At 39.1% G+C, this 19,393-nt stretch overlaps 1 protein-coding gene across 4 annotated transcripts in view; it reads right to left on the bottom strand.

The window, feature by feature from the left end:
• The window catches only part of lrfn1 (leucine rich repeat and fibronectin type III domain containing 1), a 221,830-nt gene that overhangs the window by 8,037 nt on the left and 194,400 nt on the right, over positions 1-19,393 (bottom strand). For 3 of the 4 annotated variants that reach the window (XM_047392489.1, XM_047392491.1, XM_047392492.1), the window contains one exon: positions 179-1,574. In XM_047392489.1, the coding sequence (XP_047248445.1) occupies positions 179-1,554 (1,376 nt within the window). In that variant the 5' untranslated portion in view covers positions 1,555-1,574. Of the gene's footprint in view, positions 1-178; positions 1,575-10,349; positions 10,465-19,393 lie in introns of all 4 variants that reach the window. The other variant, XM_047392490.1, reaches the window with a different exon arrangement.

Below are 19,393 nucleotides of genomic sequence, written 5' to 3'. Positions count from 1 at the left end.
TAATGCCACTTGAGTTTCTTTCTTTTTACTATGACTACTCTGTAGGAGTTTGGATTTTTTTTTTTTTTTTGGTTACTTCACCAATGTGCATCTGTAAGGATCTGCAAATTGACAGTTAACATAATATTTAGGGGATTCAAACTCTCTTGGTATTCATCCCACCTCCACCCTGGCTTACCTGTACACCAAAGTGTCATCTGTTGTGCTGTTGTACTGAATCTGGTACATTCTGATACCGGGGATGTGGCGTTCAGATGGCCAGCGGATCACGGCGGAGGAAGAGGTCAGCTCCGTGACCAGCACCCTCCTGTCATGCTTGTCGTAGCCTTTTGTGTCGTTGCCGGCTTTAGAGGAGGTGGTGATGTCAGAAAGGCCGGGGTCCTCACGCATGTGGCCTGTGTTGTTAACGAACAAGGGTAAGGGGATCATGCTGATCTCGACAGCAGCTGTGGCGATACCTGCAGCATTGGAAGCCACGCAGTTAAATGACCCGCTGTCCTTCAGCGTAGTGATGAGAATATCAAGGGTGCCGTTATCATACAGGATGGTGCGAGAGTTGTTATGCACCAGCTTGCCATCTGGTGACCTCCAGTGAATGTCTGGGTCTGGATCCCCCATGGCTTTGCACTTTAAAGTTACACCTTGCCCCTCCATGACATAGGGCTTAGAGGCGTAATATTTGGTGATCAGCGGGGGCTCGCAGATAAACTCCTCCTCTTGTATAGACCAGAAATATTTGTCCAAGAGGTGTTCCGGCGAGGCACAGGTCTCCAAGTCGTCCTCCCGAGTTAGCCGACGCAGCCACAGCAGCTCGCAGTTGCAGTGAAGAGGATTCCCGCCAAAGCTAACAGCCAGGGTGGATGAGCTGGAGCCCTTAGCATCGGACAAGACCTGAGCATGCTGGAACAGGCTGTCTGGCGGAAGCTTCTGTAAACGATTAGAGGTCATGTCCAGGCGGACCAGTTTAGTTAGCAGAGTGAAAGTTCCTGCTTCAATGTGATCAATTAGGTTGTGGTCCAAGGTGAGTGTGTTAATATTGGTCATTCTGGCTATGGCTTCCCATGGAAGGCTGCGCAGGTTGTTGTTGGAAAGATCCAAGTCCTCAATAGTGAAGACAAACACGTCAAAGGAAGTTGGGGCCACTTGGTGGATCTGGTTGTTTCCCAGAATGAGGTGCCGCAGGTTGCTGAGGCCCTTGAAGTGATCGCTCTTTATGATGCTGAGTCGATTCCCATCCATGTGGAGAGCCCTCAGTGAGCGCAGGCTTAGAAAGGCATGGGGGACGATCTGGCTGATCGTGTTTCGGGATAGGGTGAGGTGGACCAAGCTGGTCATGTTGAGAAAGTCCTTCTTGCGGATGATGGTGATAAAGTTGTCTGTAAGTCGCAGCTCCACTGTCTTGCGGTCAATGGTGGGGGGCACGAATAGCAACCCTGTTTTTGCACAAAGCAAGGTCAGAGTGGGCGAGAGGTGCTGGCAGATGCACCGGCCGGGGCAGCTGTAGCCTTTCACCAGAGCTGCACACAGCAGCACGCACAGAACCAGCCGGTCCATTGGTGATTATTTTTCAGGCACTGTGTGAGAGGCAGACAGAGAAAGAAATGAGAAATGGTGAATGAAAAAAAAGAGATCTTTGAATTAATAAATAGCATCATAGCCTTTATGAGAGCCTGCTGCAAACATCCAGAGTCTGACCAAGACTGCCAGGGAACCATCAATCACAAAATGAAATAGAATTTTGCTGAAATAATGGCACCTGAGATGATGAAAGGCTGTGCCTGCACCACAAGAAGCCTATGTGCAGAGACATCCTTTTTAATGAAAATAACAGAATGGTTTTTTTGCGTGCATCACCACCATGTCATATAATAGCTTGGATGATCATAGTGCCTAAAATAGGTAACCATACCATCATCCAACAAAGTGTATTTGTTTTTCCCCAGTCTTTGTATTTCACACCAGGTTGGGAAATTAAAGCAAGAAAAAGGGCACTTGTCAAGCAGAGCTTGAGGATTTTTATAACCTTTTCATGTTCTGCCTCTTCTGAGAAAAATTAGACAGGAACCTGTCATGTAAATCACAGCAACAAAGAGCAAACTTGAAAACAAAGGCAATATGTCTTGATTTGAATCTGTCTCTTGAAGGACCTAATAAATGGTTCTCAGGTTTTAGGGAAGTTCTGAATATCTGATTCCCATTTAGAGGTATTGATCTCAACCTCTGTTAGAACATGCCTCTGGTGACAGGGGTAAAAAGTGATCCTTGGCTGTAGTAACAATAAGAGACCCCTTTGAAACATAAACCAATATGTGCCGATGCCATTTTGCCAGTTGTTTTAGCCTCTTCGGCATCAACCTTAACTGCTAATGCCTTAAGCTTGATTGCTGATGTGAGAGCCTGTTAATGCTGATTAAGTTGCAAGATGCCAACTTACTTTCCTGTCTAGGTTTACAGAGTGACACATGGGCTTCTGCAGCCTGCCACTCCATCTATCTTGCAAAATGATTTTTTTTCTCCTCATCTAGCTCTAGAGTGCCAGTCAGCAGCCATGTTCGGTATAATTATTCTAATTGACTGAAGAAGAGTAAGCTAAGGATTTTCTGGGTCTTTTGGTATTTGTGACAGTTTATCCGCTTTAATTTTACAGCGTCTTTATTTACAGACATGGACAAATTTGTTGGCACCCCTGTTATAGATGTACAAATAGAATTAAAATAAATTCATATTTTATTTTAGAAGCATAATCCCACATACATTTTTAATCCAATCTTAAACCAGAGTATATCTATTCAGTGGAAAAAAGTCACATGTTTAAAAAGAAACAAACAAACATTTTTTCACTTGTGCTTTACTCATTTAAACTGGTGAGAGTTTCTATGAACTTTTCTTTGGTTACCCATTAGTTTTTGTTTCCATGGGGTATAAATATGAAATAAAAAACAGGCACATTTCCTTTGGTAACTGGCCACTAGGATAGATAAGGATTTGAATGTATCCTGCTACCACACACAGTGAGCTGGATGATAAGAGAGGTGAAAAAAAAATCTCTAAAACTCATTGCTAGAGTAGGGCAGAAAAAAAGTAGCATATTGCCATCCAAATGCCAACTGGCTGTTTAGGAGTGATGCCACAGAAAAACCTTTTCTGTCCCATAATTGCAAACATTGGCATGTGGAGTTGACCTGAACTGGAACTGTGTGATTCGGTAAAGTAACACTAAGATGGAGTTCTTTTACACTCTATTTTGTTTTGAAGTGAAACTAATTATAAATATGTGCCAAAGCACCCCATGCCGGCTGTTAAGTATGGTGGAGGATCTGTGATGCTATGGGCCTATTTCTCTTTGATTAGGCCCTGAGTGGCAAGAACCTTTTAAAATCCTGGGACAAGGATTCATTTGGTGGACTCTTTTTAAGAATTATAAGGGTCCCACCCCGATAGTGGTACTGGTCATTTATCCAATGGTTGGAAACCATTGATCTTGAGAGGAATGTTCTAAGATCTCTCTCTGTATGAACCAATCTTGAAAAACATTATTCGAGAAGACTGAGTTGTAACATTAATTTTTGTGACATTAATTGTCCCATTAGTGATTTTGTTAAAAACAATAAGAATAATTATGAGATTTGTCCCCATAAATAAATGTACTCAAATTAAAGGAATGATTTTTCTAAAATGTTCAGTTACATTATGCTTCTTCCTCACGACAAATGACTATTGAAGATGAGCGCCAGTCCTCCTGCAGCCCTGCAAGGCCAAGCAGGTGAAGACAATGGGTAGATAAATAGTCATATTGCTACTGCCTAAAATAATAATTCATTTTATGGCTTTTTACACACCTTTATCAGTGGCGCTAACAAATCCCCCCACCCCCATATGTCCACCATACTAAAATGGTCAAAGCAAAGGTATTTCATGTGCACATTGCCTATAGTTATAAATAGGATTTGATTTTTCAAACATCTTGTGGCACGATCCATGCAGTAAATATCACATGAAATTTCATTAAAAAGTTGGAATCTGCTAGTTTTTTTCTCCCTTATTCACATGTCTTTATTAAGAAAAAAATGATCTCTTGATGCAGTGAGACAAATAAGACTACAAGAACTCTGCTATCATTTGACCTAAATTGAAATTGCCAGACACTGTTGCACACATACAGACTAGTTGGCTACTAACAGACAGACGACAGTGCATCTTGTTAGCCGCAGAATACTGCCACCCAATCAGAGCTCTCATTAAAATCTGGGTTCCTATGATATCACTATCTGAGGCCAGCGGAACAGCTTGAACCACAAATTCCGACCAGTGGGAGAGTTTTATCAGAGACTGCTGATCAAATTTACTCTATACTGACAGCACTGGTTCAACTTCATTCTACACCCCTCTTGACCATTAGGCTGTGTTGAGAAGAGAAACTGAGACCAGACCTTTACTTGGTTTGTGTGTGCACTTTTCTCTCACCTTGTTCTGACTCTGCACATTGAGATGTAACTTTCTCAGACTAGACAGGTGGAGTACAACATGCAGACACAGTCATTTTCTGCAATCAGTTCCATATATTGTGAAGTTGTGCCTACCGCTTGTGCAGAAAAACACACACTTGGTATTGAATGATTTATGACTGCCCCCCCAGACAAATTTTTTTGCAACACTTCTATTGCTGGCAGCAGAGTGTGACCCAGCGAGCGAGAGTTGGTGGGTGCAGTACACCTCATTCTTTCTGTGCATTAAATTCCCTTTATGAGAGCGCTAGTTACATTCTGTTAAACTTTGATACATTAGTGACCTTGCTTAATCGTGTTAGTATTCCAATGCTAACTAGGACACAAAGCTCATGGTTTCTCTCTGGACCATCTGTACCTGTGCACTTTCCGCCACACCATAAAGGATACTCCACAAATCTCTCAGCATCTCTGGGAGAGGGGGAAAACTTTGTTGCCACAGCAACTCTTGTGCAAAATGTAGGTCTTTGAATTGCATTAGGATGAAAATGAGCTACTCAAAAAGCAATGCTTCAGTCCTAATGGGTGCAAAGATGGTACGAGGTTGACATGAATAGATGTAAAACTGGCCAAATGAATTAAATGAAAAGGGCAGCTCCATCTCAAATTTAGTTTATTGCTTAATATTAGTGCTGGTCACTAAATTCAATAAGTGGAAAACAGGTGAGGGCACAAATTAAACTAGAGTTTAGGTATATCCGTTGGTACTAGTCATTCAAGTGAACAACATCTTATAAATAAATTGCTTTCACAAACAATTTTAAGCTTCAATTTGTATTGTTTATGCTCAGGAACTACAGTGTTTTCATATTCATTGAACCATTTCATGTTTTGTCATGCTAAACTCATAACTGTTTTATTCAGAATCAGAATCAGAATCAGAAAAGCTTTATTGCCAAGTACGTTTTTGGACATACAAGGAATTTGTTTTGGCGTAGTCGGTGCAATACAGTACAAAATGCGCACCAGCACGCCGAGGCGACCATCTGCGGCGCCATCTTGTGGAGTTATTGGGATTTTATGTGATAAACCTACTAAGTAGCACATGATTGTGAAGCGGAAGGAAAAGATTGGTTTGAAAAAAGTCATTGCAGAAGAAATATAAGCCTAAAAAAGGGGTGGCCAACACCAGTCCTTAAGAGCCGGTGTCCTCCAAGTTTTAGATGGTTTCCTTGTCCAGATTAAATAAATGGCTCGTTAACAAGCTTCAAGAACTTGACGACATGCTGAGGAGGTAATTCAGCTTTTTGAATCACCCGTGTTTGTGAAGGGACTGGAGGGTTGTAGTTAGTAACTCTTACCATAAACATACAGCTAGAGTTGGTGGGAGCAGCATCAAGCTGTAATAATGCTTCTCTTCAGCAGGGCCAGGGAAGGTTGTAAGAGTTCATGGGAAGATGGTTGTGTTAGAATACACTTAATCACTGGAACAGTTTCACAAATTTTAGTTTTTAAGAGATATATCGGGCTAATTCCCAAAATAATAAGGTATCTTTGCTAAGTATTCCAAGCAGATGTTACCTAAACTGGACCAAGTTATAGCTAAATGTCCCACTGAAAAAGAATTTGTCAACAACTAAAGGGTTTAAAGTTTAAGAATAGTCAAGTAGCATTCATGTGTATGTGTAAATTTCAGGCAAAGCTTTGCAAACTTTACAAAAGTGTTTTGTGTGAAAAACTATAATTCACTACGTTGTTGATTCATCTGGTATCTGTTGTTTGGAAATGTGCTCAGAATAAATCACATAAATATTGTATCTGCAACTCTGTGTCTGTTTTTATTAGCTATAAGTTAAACACCAATAGACTGAGTTAAATACAAGGCAACTCTGGAAGCAAACCTGTTAGAGGCTGCAAATTATTTGAGACTGGGATGAAGGTTAACCTTCCTGCAGGAGAAATACTCAAAACATACAGGCAGAGCAAGAGTGGAATGGATTGGATCAAAGTATATTTACAGTATGTATTATATAGAATGGCCCAATCATAGTCGAGACCTAAATCCAATTAGGAAACTATGGTGAGAGCCTTATCCTTCTTTGTTTTTTCGCCCAAGTGGCAAGGGGGAAGTTAACATTTGCAGCCCCATTTATTTCTTAATAAAGAAATGCATTAAATATTCTCAGCTATTTGATCAAAGCTATAACCACATGAATAAACAACCACAAGTTACTTAGACACCTGTGGATATATTTTAGGATACATTTATTTAGCATTTGAAATGTTAAGTGCTGGAAAAAGTCCAGCCATTTGAAGTTGGGTTTGTTAAGTTGCCTGCTACTGCTAAAGTTGCAGATAGCAGTTCAATTTGTCCATTACCAAATTAAGTTATATTTGAATAGAGTGAAAAAAATTAGGAGATCAAACCCTATTCTCTTATTTGGTACATGCATTTTTTTATTTAATGTTTATTTTATAGGGACAGATACAATAAACATAGATCATTACCCCAAAAAACAATCTGATGCCTGGATCACAATGTTTATAGCCATGGCTAGTTCGGAAAACCTATCCCTAGAGAAAGAAAAAAAATCTAATATTGATTACATCATTAAGTTGGGCCGTTTGTCACGCATGCATCAGCATGGATTCCCGAGTCATATTTATAGATCTGTGCCGATTTGTGACCAGTGCACAAAGCAGAGAGGAAAATACAAGAGAAAAAGTGCTGGACATTTGCTGATAGTTCACAACAGAATCACCGCACAATGCAGGAGCCCAATGGTTAATGGAAGTCACATTGAGTGAAAGTTCATAAGCTCACATTGTCTTACTAACAGATGCCAGATTGATTTATCTTTATTTTTCACATTTTTCTGCAGCAAAAATGTATTTAATATAGGGGGAAATATTAAGGTTAAAGAAATGTTAGAAATAAATAACCTAAAGATGTATACAAGTGTTGGGACCGCCATGGATTTCAACATTAAACTCCGGTACGAACTCTTCTGGAACTTTTCAAAATAAAGGGCATTAACCTTCTTCCGGCACAGCCAGGAAACGGGATATCTGTGGACTTCCTGTCACGCCACTACCCAAATAAAACCACAGCTGCGGCTACATCCGCCCTCTTTCCACACGGCCTCTAGTGGGACCGGTCAGGGGAGGCCCAGCGCGCTGATGTCTCTGTGCTGGCAAACAGACATAAACTCTTAAAACTGGATCCAAGAGTGTCATACGATCATTGATCATATGCAAAGATGAGTACGAATGAAATACTGTCTGCGTATCTGGTATTTTCATTCATGAACGGGGGTAATTAAGGTACAAGCATTGCTTGACTTTCTCTCCGAGCCCTATAGGAGCGGACAGGACGGGCCGCCCAGCTACAGTTCCGGAGCTAACCCTTTTGTTCAGAGCGAACGCACCTTCAACTCCCCACGAAGCTACCGAGCTAACCGCTTGTTGACTGTGGATACTTTCTTCGAACTTCGCCCTTGGACAACGTTTCCTCACCACGGTTCATGAGGTTAAGTGTTTTGGGCAGAGTCAGATTTAGGATGAAATGATCTGAACGTTTGTCATTTATGAAGTTTGGTTTGTTTGTGTGAAACTCGGCTATTTTGGTGCTAGCAGGCTATCTGCAGCACATGTGCCCGGTTTGTGTTCTTTGTATGTTTTTAAAGTTAAGACAAACTTTATTTAAAGGGTAATTTTAAACAGAACATTGATCATAACTTGCCGTCCGCGCTTATGCATTTTAACCCTTATATTAACCCTGGTATTTTAAAGGTATGTGTTTGTTTCTGGTGCTAAGCTATCCGCTTCTTTGTTAGCTTAACTGCTAACAGCTAAGGACACGTGCTTGCTTTCTTGCTACTAAAGAGTATTTAACAGAAAGGTTGTTAGTTTTCAAGCTAGTGAATAATAGTCCGTGAACATCATTTATTAGATTTGATAACTAAGTAAACACCATTAAGCCCCATTTCTCCAGAAAGATTTGGCTCTTTTCCAAAATACTCCCTTAATAATATTTCTTCAAATATTATTTCAATAAGTAAAGGCAGCTAATTAGACACCGCTAATTAGTCATCCAGAAGGTTGGTTTTATTCAGTAGATCATCATTTATAACATTATTTTATTAAAATAATATTTTACCTGATCTTGCATTGTGAATGGTTGTCTAAAGGTATGCCAATTATTGTTTAAGTTGGTTCCAAGACTAACTTAACTTCACTTCCAGATTCTTCAAGATAATCCTTGGTCCTCAAACATAAATAGCATTGCATCGTAATGTTGCATCACTATTTTGGTCATGGTTTTCAATCATCTTTAATCAACTTGTTTATATTGTACATAGCCCATTAGTCTTCCCTATTCTTTAATTCTGCTTGGTAGTTTAGTTGGATTGTTTTAGCATAGTAAAGAGTTTGTTGATTGGAATATGTTTGACTTTGAGTTGACTTATTTTTGTTAATAAATTCTTGTATTTTAAGAAATTGTGTGAATTCATTCCATGTGTGTACAGAGTTTATGCTGTTCAATAATGTCAGAGCTCGTCTCACACCTTTCTATTTTGTCCTAATACCATCGCCTTAATGGGCTGGTATTTACAGGACAACCCTTAACAGACCAAAATATTATTTGATAAAATATTAATATTAAATAATATTCTCAGAATCATAATTCCAACACAAGTGCAAATGTTTCCTAAAGGGTCATTAAGACTCATTGGGACTTTGTGTTGGTCTAATACATAAAATCCTAAGGCTACTGATAAAACAAAATCAAAGGGTATAAATACTCTTGCAAAGAATGAAATAAACAAATAACATGTATTTTAACAGGATTTTTTCCAGATCCCTTTACCTTTTATAGCTTCAGAAAATATAGTCTGGTGTTAGGGCAGCGGTCACTTCCTCATGATTTTTCAAACATCAGCAGGGTGCAGAGACCGTGGCTGAAGTAGCTTTTGTCTTTCAGCACCCTTTGGGCTCTACAAAGACACATGACCTCTCTGAAATAATTGATTATTGCTTCATGGGTACCGGTAATGTTCTGAGAAGTTGTAATTACTCCCTGCTAGAGCTCCCTGTCTTGGTCTGTGTACATCCCAGGCAGGTTTGCTCAGTTTCCAGTTTGGATGCTAAATATCCCTCCTATGTAGAGGTAAAAAACAAAACATATGGCAATATAGCTCGGCCTTCCTAAGTTTCCTAAGGAAGTACAGTCAATTTAGCAATTTATATGCTGACAAATGCCAAACACCCACAAGCATACGGAATAGTGAAACAAATGGCTATAGACTGCATTGTGGAGACAAAAAGGCTTCTCGTACAACTACTTAATGTATAAAACCTGCAAAATAATAAACATTTTAGGAAGAAAATTCAATTCAGCAAAAACACTGCTAGTTGTCAAAAAATGTATGCTCGCAAATGTATACAAATCCATTTTCTTTCATTTTAAACCCATTTTAAGCTGCTTTCAAGCTTTTTTCTTATCTTGCCATGTTTCTTGGTGTGTCTAAAAATACTTTTTATGTTGATGTAAATGTGAAGAAAATAACGTAAATTATGTGAAACATTAAGTCCTGTTATGTAAATTAATGAGCCATTGCATTAGAGTAAGTTACATTTTCCAGCTGTGTCACCGTCTCATTGTATCGCCTTTTCCGTACTTAAAGATTGTTTCACCACCTTGGGCTGTAAGTTCAATGCTCTTTACAGAGCCAATGTAAGCAAATAATTTTAATTTGTATAGCACTTTCACAGATATAGATGACACAGTGCTTCACAATGACAGAGCATACAATTTAAAACATTAAAACAAAACATTATTTAAAAGACAAAAAAATGATACATACAATTAAAACAGAGATGAAATAACAATGTCCAACTGACCTGGGATTTGTCAACATCTGAAGGGTTCAAGATGGGTTTAGGGTTAGGGGTTGCTCTTTGAGGTTGTGCCCATAATAAATCAAGGAAACCTGTATCTTCTAGTCTGCATCTGTTTCTAAGCACAAAAAGATGTTGCTAAATTCAGGACAATACTGGAAGAAAAGCTGTTAGAGACTGCAAAAGATTTGAGAATGTGGACTGGGCTCAAAATCCAGGCCTATATCCAGTTGGGAATCTGTGCCCGGACTTGAGAAATGCTGTTCACAGACAATCCCCAATCCCCAAACTGACTGACCTTGAGCTGTTTTTTTGAAGTAGAATGTGCAAATATGTTTGTCTTCAGATGGGAAAGCTGATAGACGTTCACCAAACGTCCTGGGGCTGTAATAAAGGTCTTCTACTCAGGGGGTTGAATATAAAGCTTTTGTAAAAATTGAGTTTAATCTTCTTTCTACTTTCTAAAGTGTCAATAAAATACCCTGAATTTTGCAGTTGAGACATGTCAAAGATAATAAAAAGGTTCAGGGGTTGCAAATACGTTTGCTAGACATTTTTGCTATTAGCCAAAAATTAAATTAAGTTAAATTTGAAGATCAACTGCAGGAAGATGCATCTGCCAGGTCCTGCTTCAGGTCTTTGCTGGAATAAATCCTATATTTTAAAGACTTGAATTCATTTTTAGCAGATAGATTCTTCTTCTTCTGTCCCTCAATTTTCTAGGATCCTCCCTTTTTAAGAACACACTTAGGGAAAATCCAAAGTAAAAACTTTAAGAAGACTTTCAGAAAGCCATGGGAACTATTCACAAAGAGCCCTTTAAAATATAACAACAAAGTCTGGCTCCTTGGGAGCATAAAGAAATTAGGGATATTTTGTTTGCACAGCATTAAACATGTATGCCCTAGTTGGAAATAGTTTTAGCTTTAGGGCCTTTATCCTGCTAGGCTCATTATGCTCTGATTAGTCTACAGTGGCTAAGTTGGCAAACCTGAGGAACTCTTTATGAAACTGTGTCTCATGGTATTATAAAGAGAAAAAATCGCCAGGGTTTTTAAGGTAGCTCAGAAGCAGAGGGAAACAATATGTCTCAATGCTGTATGAACTGCATCAAGCCATTTCACTACCTTTTAAGTGAGTAAAAGAAACCAATCTACTAAAATTACATATGTTAATGTAACATATGGTTTGCCAATGGACAACAAGATATCTTTGACCTTAATTACCTAGTTAGAGTTAGAGCCCTAAGTTTATAAACAACAAGAATCACAAAGTCAGACAATCAAAACAAAATTCAGAAATTAATACCATCCAGAGCAGAATTGTTTTCAAAACTTTATCAACCTTAAAAATTCACACAAGCATGAAAAATTAGTCAGTAGCTGTTTGTTTTTTTTTTTATTCTAGTATGCATATTAATATTGATAATCGCCTAATACAACTTTCAAAGCAAGTTTTGCAGAAGTATTATCTCCATATAAATTTTTCCGATAACAAAAGACTATAATGTGCCTTTGATTTAGTAAATACTGTACATCTCAGTGCAGACAGAATGGGAACTAAGCAGGTCTTCCTATGGACAATGATGAGTCATAACTACTCTGTATTAAAGGTTTGTTTTAGTGGGTGGAAAAACAAACACACAAAATACCTTTATTTAAATGCTGGAGGGAGAATGAAAAAACTAGGAGCTTTATGTTTTTGTGATGATGGTGCTCATTCTAAAGATGGTTTCACAGGGAAAATAATTAAGCAACAGAAGCTCAAATATGTCTTTTGTTTTTGTTTCCCTCTTTGCTACATAAGTAATTACTTATGAGCTACTTTAACAGTTTGACCCTGGTAAAAATGTTTCTTTCAATATGTGGATAATTAAGTGTACCAAGAACTGAGTAAAGCATGGGCAACAATCTGCACAGACCAGAGACAGAAATGTTGGTTGACAACTAGAAATTTAGTGTGACGCTTTGACCTCTCGATGTTGATTTTAGCAGATTCCGATATCTCCTTAAGAACTATAATATAAGGAGACATGAGAATAGCATTGGAAATGTTTTTCTACCATCCCTGTCCTCAGCAGTCAATATTCATTTACAGGTCCTTCTCAAAATATTAGCATATTGTGATAAAGTTCATTATTTTCCATAATGTCATGATGGAAATTTAACATTCATATATTTTAGATTCATTGCACACTAACTGAAATATTTCAGGTCTTTTATTGTCTTAATACGGATGATTTTGGCATACAGCTCATGAAAACCCAAAATTCCTATCTCACAAAATTAGCGTATTTCATCCGACCAATAAAAAAAAAGTGTTTTTAATACAAAAAACGTCAACCTTCAAATAATCATGTACAGTTATGCACTCAATACTTGGTCGGGAATCCTTTGGCAGAAATGACTGCTTCAATGCGGTGTGGCATGGAGGGAATCAGCCTGTGGCACTGCTGAGGTCTTATGGAGGCCCAGGATGCTTCGATAGCGGCCTTTAGCTCATCCAGAATGTTGGGTCTTGAGTCTCTCAACGTTCTCTTCACAATATCCCACAGATTCTCTATGGGGTTCAGGTCAGGAGAGTTGGCAGGCAAATTGAGCACAGTGATACCATGGTCAGTAAACCATTTACCAGTGGTTTTGGCACTGTGAGCAGGTGCCAGGTCGTGCTAAAAAATGAAATCTTCATCTCCATAAAGCTTTTCAGCAGATGGAAGCATGAAGTGCTCCAAAATCTCCTGATAGCTAGCTGCATTGACCCTGCCCTTGATAAAACACAGTGGACCAACACCAGCAGCTGACACGGCACCCCAGACCATCACTGACTGTGGGTACTTGACACTGGACTTCTGGCATTTTGGCATTTCCTTCTCCCCAGTCTTCCTCCAGACTCTGGCACCTTGATTTCCGAATGACATGCAGAATTTGCTTTCATCCGAAAAAAGTACTTTGGACCACTGAACAACAGTCCAGTGCTGCTTCTCTGTAGTCCAGGTCTGGGGAATGCGGCACCTGTAGCCCATTTCCTGCACACGCCTGTGCACGGTGGCTCTGGATGTTTCTACTCCAGACTCAGTCCACTGCTTCCGCAGGTCCCCCAAGGTCTGGAATCGGCCCTTCTCCACAATCTTCCTCAGGGTCCGGTCACCTCTTTTCGTTGTGCAGCGTTTTCTGCCACACTTTTTCCTTCCCACAGACTTCCCACTGAGGTGCCTTGATACAGCACTCTGGGAACAGCCTATTCGTTCAGAAATTTATTTCTGTGTCTTACCCTCTTGCTTGAGGGTGTCAATAGTGGCCTTCTGGACAGCAGTCAGGTCGGCAGTCTTACCCATGATTGGGGTTTTGAGTGATGAACCAGGCTGGGAGTTTTAAAGGCCTCAGGAATCTTTTGCAGGTGTTTAGAGTTAACTCGTTGATTCAGATGATTAGGTTCATAACTCGTTTAGAGACCCTTTTAATGATATGCTAATTTTGTGAGATAGGAATTTTGGGTTTTCATAAGCTGTATGCCAAAACCATCCGTATTAAGACAATAAAAGACCTGAAATATTTCAGTTAGTGTGCAATGAATCTAAAATATATGAATGTTAAATTTTCATCATGACATTATGGAAAATAATGAACTTTATCACAATATGCTAATATTTTGAGAAGGACCTGTATATTAGCAGCAGAGGCAACATTAGGACACAAATGTGAGACAGCATTCACTTTAAAACAGGATTGAATACATAGCAGTACAGGGCTGACATTTTAAACAGTCTTTAGCATCTTAGCTAACCATGTTTAGTGAGGTTACCATAGCTGGCTTTAGTGGAATAACAGAGTCCGTGTGTATTCTCTAGAACATGCAGATCCTTACCTTAACTCTGAGATTTCCTCAACTCAAAAAGATAAAACAGAAATGCTTTCCTATACTGTATTGAGCCTCTCTCACAGTCTGAATGGACCACAGAAATGTCTCAGAATATTGTAGAAAATGGATTTTTCATTAAAACAGCTTTTTACATTTCCTCTGACTTCAGTTTAAAACCTGAAAATAGTTCACTTTGAGTCTTTTGCTCTGCAGCAACAGCTTCCTCCCCGAAGAGTGTTGTTAGCACGACCTGGGACTGCTTAGATATGAAGCATGCACTGATCGGTAAAAGATTGGATTTTAGATTTTTGGACTAGCCAGTCATCGTTTCAAGTCTAATTCTCAGTTCATCTCTTTTGATATCATCGGATAAACATTTTGCTAATGTATCAGTTAGACTCTGTTATAGATGCTAAACATCCTACTTGATAGAAACTTTTAAAATAAAAAAAATAAAAAACATTTTAGTAATTTTGTTGGGTAACAGTATGCAATCAATATTATAAAAAAAACAACAACAAAGAAAGAAAGTGTTAAATCCCTACAATGCAAGGAAAAAAAGAAATACAGAACCAAATCCTAATTTGGCAATAATGACTTACTGTAATAGACATAGCCAACCCCAGAGTCATCTATAAATTAAAAGTTAATATAATTATGTCAGTATTAACTTATTCTCATCATGAAATTAGTTTTCACAGAGATTTATGCAATCCCAGATCCCACAAAGCCCCAGCTCACAACTGTGCTTTGAGTCACAAATCAAGCTTTGGCATACATTTGATACTGCCAGGATTTACCATGGAGACATCTTTTATTAACTGAGAATACAGAAATCTTTGCTCCAAGCCATATTGAAAATGTATTTTAAAGGAAATTCCCTTCTAAGCTCAAAATTCAGGGTGAAAAGTGTTCGCATAAAGCTTGCAGAAGGGTTTACTAAAGTTTGTACTTTAAATTCACAGTCGATTAGGCATTAGGAATATGAGGGTTCCTTTCTAATCAGCTTGTGTCTTTGTGGTTCTTGCATTGTTCCTAATTGTCATAACCAAATTTCTCTGAGGATGACAGTTTGGGTCTGATGGTACAAACTTAAACTTTACTGGGTGCCAGTCAACACTTAAATTAAAAATGAGTAGTCAAATATCCAGTCAGAATTATGCCAGATGTCCCTGATGGCTAGAAAAGGCACGTGGTCATGGTACAACTTCCAAAGGGACATGTAACCAAATATTAGTGCAGTGTTAATATGTAATTGAGTCTGTATGTATAATTTTGACCCTGGTGATTCGACAAAGTCCGTAACAAATTCAAACTTGTGTACCAAACTCCTTTTTTAAAAATCGCTAAAGCTGAACCTTGTATAATCATTGCACCCTGGAAAGAGAACATTTCCAATAAATAATGCAAAAGCCAAAATTAATATGAGACCTAGATCCATGAGACTGCATGTAAACTTCACTGATGCTAAATTGCATCAGAATCTGCACTAAAACAGCTTTGCTCCACATGCCTGTGTCTCCTTTCACTGATTAAACAATCATCTGCACCCAGGAAGGTACGTCTACTAGTGAGCCGAAAACATCGACAAACTACAGAAAAATATAACACCACCAACTTGTGTAACATTATCTACTGTATTCAAACAGGTCCATACGTGTTTTATTTACTTGATCTCTAAATTTGAACACATATTTATCACATTGCACCAATCCAAAAAAACAATAATATACAATTTTTATTTAAAACAATGCAGATGTTCTCTAATGCAACATCTTTATACACAGAGCCTACATATGGTAGTAGATTAAAGACACGCTACCCACACATATACTCAATTGAAAACAGCACATGTATGCACACATAGATTAACATACTACAAAACAACAAAGGGAGTTGTCAAGAGGACAGAACAGAGACGGGAATTAATTAATGTTACACGTGTCTTTTTAACCTGTGTTTTTCAAGCTCAAACTGGTGCTAGAGGAAAGCTGCTGTGTCTAAAAAAATACTTTTAATGGTTCACATAGTCACAACAGAGATCCGTTAGATTATAAAAGCAGAAATAATATTGAAGCATTAAGCTGCTAGAGTTAAAAATGCCTAAAAATAAGAAAACACAGCAGGAATCAAACAGGAACTGAAAGTTGCTGTCTCTATTTATCACTTTGTAGCTGCTTTGTACTGCTGCCGCCTTCCAAATGGATTGCATCCAGAGTTACAGATTAGGGTGGACATGCACCTGGAGGCATCTCGGATCATCTTTGAAACTTTGAAGAATAAAAACTAGGAGTTCAGGTGTCAATCTGTATCTTAACATTCACTGGAAGTAGAAGGTCCTTCTGCAGCCTCAAAATTGCAAGCTTGAGATGAAAGTCCATGTTAAAATTTGATTAAGGAACACAAGCTAAAAATCATACAGTGATATCTATAAGGCGTTTACTTACCCAATAATTTAAGTGATACAAAGAACATGTTCTCTCTCTCAGAGAACTGTCCTCTAACACAAGTTCACATACTAAAGTGCGCTACAATCTGTCAGGTAAAGTTAAAACAAAGTGTGTTTTATTGGACCAGTTGTGATGATAACATGATAATTTTGTTGTTTATCAGACTATAGCACAAGAGCTAAAAGTCAGAAACATTTTAACAGACTACACTTTTAATATTCTCTTTTAAAATGTTGTATTTTATTACCCTAAAGCTACGATAAAACAATCATAGGTGTTACAGGTTTGGTCCTACAGTGTGTGGTGTCAAGCCAAACGGCAAGCACAACACACCAAACACGAACAGATTTCACTCACGAACATTCAGATGTCAGACGGGAAATCTCGCATACCCTCTCGAGATCAAACGTGAGTTCAGAATAATCCCCTTTCGTGTTTCTGTCACCTCGCTTTCGGATTGAGTACATGTCACATTCAACAGGCTCGGAGAACACCCCACATGGTAGGAAATTATTTAACATGGTCTAAATTTTGACATCACAAAAGCTGAACACTTTAACAAGGGTTTACACACTTCAGATCCAATGTAATTTAAGGAAAATCTATCAGTAGTTTCACTAATTCATCGAATGTTGGAGGCTGCCTCAATTTAAAAGTACAAGGACATTGTTGCATATTTTGGAACATAAAACTGAAGCATCTCTGACAAACAATGTCGTCTATTGTCTATACCACAGAAACACATTGGTCTATAGCCGTTCCACTGCAAGAGCATTTTCGTGACACAGCTTTGTCACTCAGGAAGCTGTAAATACCAATTAGAGCACACTGGCAGTGATCAGCTAGGTGCCCTTGTGTGACTCTTGTCAGGGAGCAGGCGTAATTATTGACAGGTTGAGTTCATCGGTGTCAGCTCACTCTCCACCAGTGGACGCCTAAACTGAAGTTGCATGGCCCTGGGGATTTCTGGTCACATCTCATCTAGGTGGGGTAGGGGGTGTTTCAGCATACAGAAGGAGCATTTGCATATTATAATTATTTTTGCATGCCAACAGGTTTCTCAATTAGATCCCACAAAGCACTACGGCTCCATAAACATTAATTGTAAAAATCCCCATGAATAAGAAAGAGAAAATTCATCTCTCTGGCAGTGTGCACTGTATTTATACACAATGCCTGTTGATAGAACCCTTAGATGATTGATTAATACTTTAAATATATAAATATATATATATATATATATATATACACACACAGGGGTTGGACAATGAAACTGAAACACCTGTCATTTTAGTGTGGGAGGTTTCATGGCTAAATTGGACCAGCCTGGTAGTCAGTCTTCATTGATTGCACATTGCACCAGTAAGAGCAGAGTGTGAAGGTTCAATTAGCAGGGTAAGAACACAGTTTTGCTCAAAATATTGAAATGTACACAACATTATGGGTGATATACCAGAGTTTAAAAGAGGACAAATTGTTGGTGCACGTCTTGCTGGTGCATCTGTGACCAAGACAGCAAGTCTTTCTGATGTATCAAGAGCCACGGTATCCAGGGTAATGTCAGCATACCACCAAGAAGGACGAACCACATCCAACAGGATTAACTGTGGACGCAAGAGGAAGCTGTCTGAAAGGGATGTTCGGGTGCTAACCCGGATTGCATCCAAAAAACATAAAAACACGGCTGCCCAAATCACGGCAGAATTAAATGTGCACCTCAACTCTCCTGTTTCCACCAGAAATGTCCGTCGGGAACTCCACAGGGTCAATATACACGGCCGGGCTGCTATAGCCAAACCTTTGGTCACTCATACCAATGCCAAATGCGGTTTCAATGATGCAAGGAGTGCAAATCTTGGGCTGTGGACAATGTAAAACATGTATTGTTCTCTGATGAGTCCACCTTTACTGTTTTCCCCACATCCGGGAGAGTTACGGTGCGGAGAAGCCCCAAAGAAGCGTACAACCCAGACTGTTGCATACCCAGAGTGACGCATGGGGGTGGATCAGTGATGGTTTGGGCTGCCATATCATGGCATTCCCTTGGCCCAATACTTGTGCTAGATGGGCGCGTCACTGCCAAGGACTACCGAACCATTCTTGAGGACCATGTGCATCCAATGGTTCAAACCTTATATCCTGAAGGCGGTGCCGTGTATCAGGATGACAATGCACCAATACACACAGCAAGACTGGTGAAAGATTGGTTTGATGCACATGAAAGTGAAGTTGAACACCTCCCATGGCCGGCACAGTCACCAGATCTAAATATTATTGAGCCACTTTGGGGTGTTTTGGAGGAGCGAGTCAGGAAACATTTTCCTCCACCAGTATCACGTAGTGACCTGGCCACTATCCTGCAAGAAGAATGGCTTAGAATCTCTCTGACCACTGTGCAGGACTTGTATATGTCATTCCCAAGACGAATTGACACTGTATTGGCTGCAAAAGGAGGCCCTACGTCATACTAATAAATTATTGTGGTCTAAAACCAGGTGTTTCAGTTTCATTGTCCAACCCCTGTACATCATAGATCCTTGATAAATGATGTAGTTAATTCTATATCACACATAATAGACAAGCTTGGTTTGATAACAACTTAGCATGGCCAAGAAATACATGTACTTTTACTGTATTTGTTTTGTACTTCAGAACAATCTCCTTTAGAAAATGCGACATTGGCACTTTGACTATCCATTTGAACAACACAGCTGTTAGTGAAGGCTGGTAGTTTTCTTC

Source organism: Girardinichthys multiradiatus, chromosome 18 (genome assembly GCF_021462225.1).
Source record: "Girardinichthys multiradiatus isolate DD_20200921_A chromosome 18, DD_fGirMul_XY1, whole genome shotgun sequence".
Taxonomy (NCBI): domain Eukaryota; kingdom Metazoa; phylum Chordata; class Actinopteri; order Cyprinodontiformes; family Goodeidae; genus Girardinichthys; species Girardinichthys multiradiatus.
Note: the sequence above shows the minus strand (reverse complement) of the source record. Positions and strands in the feature narration are given on the sequence as shown.